Genomic DNA, 5,948 nt, shown 5'->3' with positions numbered 1-5,948 from the left:
TTACATTTGTGCTTAAAATAGTTATTTTTATGCTCAAAATAGCAATTTTATTTTTGAGAAGAAGTTATCTCACTCTATGCATAAGCTTAGGGTATACATAAGCTTTATGCATACATGCTTTATGAAAGCATATTGCATGGATAAAGCTTATGCATAGGCTTATGCATTAAGCTTATGCATAAGCTCTATGTATGCATGTATACATACAACTTATGCATAGAGCTTGTGCATTATGCTTATGCATAAACTTAATGCATAGGCTTGTGAACTAAGCTTGTGCATAAGCCCTGTGTATTCATGTATGCATAAAGCTTATGCATAGATATTGTGCATTATGCTTATGATTAAGCCTATGCATGAAGCCTATGCATAGAGCTCATGCATGAGCTTAATGCATAAACCTATGCATAGAGATTAACGCATATGCATAAGCTCCATGCATAGAGCTTATGCATGAGCTTAATGCATAAGCTCTATGCATTAAGCATATGGATGAGCTGAGCTTAATACATAAGCCTATGCATAGATCTTCTCCCATATGGGCTATGCGTGACTATGCACACTTGGGCGAGTGTTCAAGTTAGTAATAGTTTCAAATTTTCAAACACTAAAGAAAGATTTTTATATTTTCATTATATAACTAAATGGTGTTACGTAGGCCTTGCTCTACTGGTGGATACTATGCATGCCCTTTTTGTGGATCTCAATTGGATATGTGTTTTTCTCCAACTATCATATGTAAGATATCTTCCATTGCATCATCCTATGTAGGATGGGAATCTCGAATGACCACAAGCAAGTGATTCATTGGAATCATGGGGAGCTAACAGTAATTTCGAGTGTACCAACTCCCTTGGTGTCCAATGATTTATTAATCAATCAGCTCTTGGATTCCATGGATATATTAAAAAATGGAACATTTAAGTGGAGATAAAGGCAATAAAAGTGCTTGGGATGACTTGAAGAAATGTTCCTCTTTAAGGGCACTTGGAAATGGAACATTTAAGTGGAGATAAAGGCAATAAAAGTGCTTGGGATGACTTGAAGAAATGTTCCTCTTTAAGGGCACTTGGAAATGCCAAACATTTTCTAACTAAAGACAACTTATGAAAAACGTATGTACTCATATGTGCAACTTCAAAGGTTAAATTTTCAGGATTTGTGGAGGACATGGCATTTCAAAATACATCCTATTGTTTCACGTTCCCCAAAATTACTTCTCCATAACTTGGACTTTGTGGGCATTATGGTGTATTATGTAGAGGTAATCTAATTAATTATTTAACATATTGTACATCATGAATGATCCTATTGTTTCACATTCTCCAAAACTAGTCATCCTTAACAATTGGACTTTGTGGGTATTATTGTGGTGTATATAGAGGTAATCTAATTTTTTAACATGTGCGCCATGAATGATCAATTAGTGGTAAGACCAAGTATTGGATTACAAGCAAGTGCATGGACATGTAGCTTTTGTAAAAAGCAACACAACAAATGTATTAATAGCCGATTACAAACCTGGTTTACATTTACTCAAGTAGGTAATTTGCCTACATTTACTCAAGTAGGTAATTTGCGAATGGGCGGTGGGCACGGTTGAATAAGCTAGCTCAAGTGTGTAAAGGACCAAATTTGATCAAAGTTCATATTTAGTGGTGTCTTCAAACCAGAAGTTAACATCTTGGCAATCCAGGAGAGAGCGGATCGTTGAGCTGTCATCTGTACAAGTGGTCGATGTAGATTGGTCTGCACATCCGAGCTGGCAAAACTCGTTGTCCCATTGCATGCCAACGCCAGTCGGATCTTTCTGATGATCACGGTAATCCTCCACATCTAGCGCGTTGTAACTAACGCTAGATCGAGACGGTTGATTATAATCTCTGATTTGGATTAATCCCAGTGTATTAAGATAAATCCACGGTAATCCTTCCCTCTCGTTGCAAAGCCCAGCACAATCAGGCGATGTGGATTGACTACCAGTTTGGTAATTATGATAATCAGGCTTGCATTCAGCAAAATTAGCAGGTTGATTAGCAGTGTATAGAAGGCAATTACCTTGGATTGATGTTGCCTGTGGAACTTTCTCCTTGTAGTGATGTGATTGAATGCTTGCCATTTGCATTAACTCGTTTCTGAATATTGTGTGATCATTGCTAATCATTGCTTGATCAGCACCCCAAGTATGGCCATCTGTTAACTTGACAGTATTCTCAATTATAGCCTTCTCATCCGGGGTACAATGTAGTGAGAAAGGAAAGATGGGGCATTTCATGGGTGATTTTCTTTTAATGCCCTCCATGTCATTCAGTTGGGAAGGTTCTGATGTGTTGATTTGATTTGACTGTGCAGCGTGATCTGCAGCAACTGCATTACTTGCTAATTCTTTGCACGCTGATTGTTCTACTGCCCTCTTGAGACAAGAATGCCACAAGTTTTTTATCTCATTGTCTGTTCTTCCAGGCAAATATGTTGCAATTTTCGACCACCTGCATCGATTTATCATGCTTAATTCGGATGGCATTAATAATAGAAACTAGATTGTGAGAGATTTAATCATAATACCTTGAGAGGTTATAATCATAGTGCATAGCACTAACTAGTGCTTGTGAGACTTGAATAAAAAATGTATGGCACTAATTAGCACTTAAGCTCGACCTTAATAATAATGCATGGCACTCAGTAGTACTACTTGACAGACCTTCATCATAATGCACGGCAATAATTACTTTAATCAAAAGGCATTGCACTAATTACTACTTGAGAGACCTTAATAATAATGCATGGAACCAATTAGTACTTGAGAGACCTTAATCATAATGCATGGCACTAGTTAGGACTTGAGGGACCAAAATAATACCTTGGGCGCCCTTAATCATAGCGCATAATTAGTGCATAAGAGACCTTAATAATAGGTACTGAATTCCAATAGCTTAAATAATTTTGAGAGATCAAGATGGATTTGGTTATACTTGTTTCCAAGCACGCCATGGAGCTTGATGATGAGCTTCTCTTCAGCTGCAGAGAAGGAACCCCGCTTAAGATCAGGGCGCAAGTAATTAATCCACCTTAATCGACAGCTTTTACCACAGCGTTGGAGTCCTGCGACAAGAGAAGAGCGAGTTAAAGCTAGAGGTTGATGTGATCTGGGTGTGCGTGGGTGAGTGCGCACGCGCATGCTTGCGTATCTGCGCGAGCGCGGGTTAGAGTAATAATTAACAAGGGCTACAATCAAAGACAACCTGCTAATGCGGGAACGGAGCTCCAGCTACCGGAGCCATGGTTTCTGATGTGCTGCCGAAGCCTCTCATCCTCGTCGGGAGACCACAGCCCTCGCCGCTGCAGCTTTTGCTTTTGGCAGCACTTGTGGCCAGCCATGGCAATTATAATAAAGAGCTTCAACACAGGATAAGAATAATTATAGTACTAAAACCAGCCTAGTACGATATACGTCGATGCGCGTACCCTAGAAGAAGACCAGCTTTTTCTGTGCTTGGGTTGCAGTAGGTGGTGCAGCATTACCTAAACGTAAAACCTAAAGGGTAGTAGCTGCTTAATCACAACAGCAAAAGCTTTGATTCTGAGGGCTAATCTAGGGAGACGATCAGGGAGCAGATATAATGATATTATTGTACGTGGTGCAGCATTACTTAAACCTAAAACCGAAAGGGTAATAGCGGCTTAATCACAACAGCAAATGCTTTGATTTTGAGGGCTAATCAAGGGAGACGATCAGGGAGAAGATAATGCTATTATAGTAGGTGGTGCAGCATTGCTTAAACCGAAAACCGAAAGGGTAATAGCGGCTTAATCACAGCAGCAAATGCTTTGATGTTGAGGGCTAATGAAGGGAGACGATCAGGGAGAAGATAATGATATTATTGAGCTTCTGCTGTAGGACGAATGCAAGGCAGGGCAGCTGCCGCGGCTGCTGCTTAATTAGACCTAAAAGCTTAATTAGACCTAAAAGCTAAACAAAGCGTATACATATAAGTGATAATAAGAAGTCTAGAGAGGGGCACCCTCCTTTAAAGGATTGCCGCATAGTAAGTACTATAGACGATGCGCCATTAAAGTAAGAACTTTGCTTTTTTTTGTTTTTGTATGATTTATCAATGCGAATCCCTATCACCTGTCGTGATCTGTTGTGCAATGGACATGGAATTCATCTAAAGGTGCTTCCGTTGGGACGGAGCTGGCGTCAAATGGTGGGCGGCTTGCGCCTAGCAGCGACCAATAACAAGGACCGACATGACCACCCTCCCAGGACAGCTTGGCCCTGACGGTGCCTTCCTTTGACTTCTAAGTGCTGGTGCCCCCTCTTTAATTTACACACTATTTTATACCCCTCAAAGATTACCATTTGATTCCCTCTGTGCTCAAGTCCTCCACAGAGGTCCCAACTAGATTTGCCACACATATACTAAGATTTAAGCTCTACTTTATTGTTTGCAATCATGACTTCTTTTAGACTCCAAAGCCCATCAAACTTTAGCCTACCACAGCCAGTGGCCACTTCCCTTCTTCAAATCAAATCCACCTGTTCATGGCTCTCCATATTACATTTGTGATGACCCATCCAATGGTTCTGTTCCATCATTGATGCAAAAGTGGGCAATTATCAGGATACATTTCAAGCCATGATACACATGGTTCTTGCATGTGTATATCCTTGCAATGGTGATCCAAGCTCTTGCTGAGTGTCCATGACAATATGATTGATTGAATTCCTCATTAGAGGTAAGGAATTTCCTTTAGGTTATTGAAGATACAAAGGGAAGCATGCACATACATCCTTGGTGTCCATGGAGCATGGCTTGTGCTATAGAAATCCCTCAAATACCATCTAGCACAAACACACAAGTAAAGACCAAATGAAGGGATTCTTTGTAAGCTTTGGTATCCCATACCCATGAGAGCCCACAATATAAGTGTTTTGGTCATCGTCTGCCCACTATCCAAGTTTCTGGCTAGAGCTTGCTGCCCACTATCCAAGTTTCTGGCTAGAGCTTGTAGTTTTAAATATGCAAAATCTACAGATAAGGAGTTTTAGATATAGGCCTTGAACGCATGTTATATACTAGGTTTACATGTAGTGAACTCCCCAAGTTCGATCATAGGAATATTAGGTCATCACAAGTTCTTAGTAAATTCAATGTATCATTAGTCTCGACGAGGATCACGGAGAACTATGTGAAGTAGGAGTAAAGTAGAACATGTGTTTTAACATTAAAATTTTTGCAAAGTAGAAAATTAAAGAGAAGATTACTTAATGAAGTATGAATATAACATATTGATCATCTTCTAACTTAGCTTCAAATGATAAATTCACAAAGCAAAAAATTAAAGAGAAGAAGACTTAATGTAGTTTGATAACATATTGATCTTATAACTTAACTTCAAATGATAAAATTCACAATCTTGTTGAAATACGGTCCAAATTAATAGAAAGTTCATTGATAAAGACTTTTTTAGGTTATGTTTAAACGCACTACCATATAAAGGCCTCATTAGAAATGTTGTGAGCTATCACACAAACCCACATCAAGGATAGCTTTTAAAATTTGAATCTAAACATTAAAGACTAGTATATCATATACTTTACAAGACTATTTTGTGGCTAAATACCTTGTACAAACTTATAAGAGAGAATGAAGAATTTATTAAATAATCATATATCCCATGGACAAAACTTGAAGTATGTCACATTGATGTGTTGTAAGTTTGACTTGTTCATAATTAAGTGCTTTTTTTATGTTATTATCCTTTATAATGTAAAATATCCCTTTAATTAGTGCAATTAGGATGCTTCTAACACACATATTTGGCTTCTTTATATTGATAGTATTAATTTTTTTCAATTTAAATACATACCTACATACTATTATTTGGCTTCTTCATATTTGGCTTCTTTATATTGATACCTACATACCTATTATTTGGCTTCT

General features: G+C 38.4%; 1 protein-coding gene across 1 annotated transcript; it reads right to left on the bottom strand.

The window, feature by feature from the left end:
* Window positions 1-1,474: 1,474 nt before the first annotated feature.
* On the bottom strand, window positions 1,475-4,002 carry LOC147611051 (uncharacterized). The gene is made up of 3 exons (XM_086785172.1): window positions 3,243-4,002; window positions 2,973-3,102; window positions 1,475-2,489 (listed from the first exon to the last, which is right to left on the bottom strand). Exons 1-3 carry the CDS (start codon window positions 3,376-3,378, stop codon window positions 1,640-1,642), a joined length of 1,116 nt encoding a protein of 371 aa, XP_086641298.1. The 5' UTR covers window positions 3,379-4,002; the 3' UTR covers window positions 1,475-1,639.
* Between the last annotated feature and the right edge of the window lie 1,946 nt (window positions 4,003-5,948).

Source organism: Cibotium barometz, chromosome 48, assembly GCF_041138505.1.
Source record: "Cibotium barometz isolate CiBa-2024 chromosome 48, ASM4113850v1, whole genome shotgun sequence".
NCBI lineage: Eukaryota > Viridiplantae > Streptophyta > Polypodiopsida > Cyatheales > Cibotiaceae > Cibotium > Cibotium barometz.
Note: the sequence above shows the minus strand (reverse complement) of the source record. Positions and strands in the feature narration are given on the sequence as shown.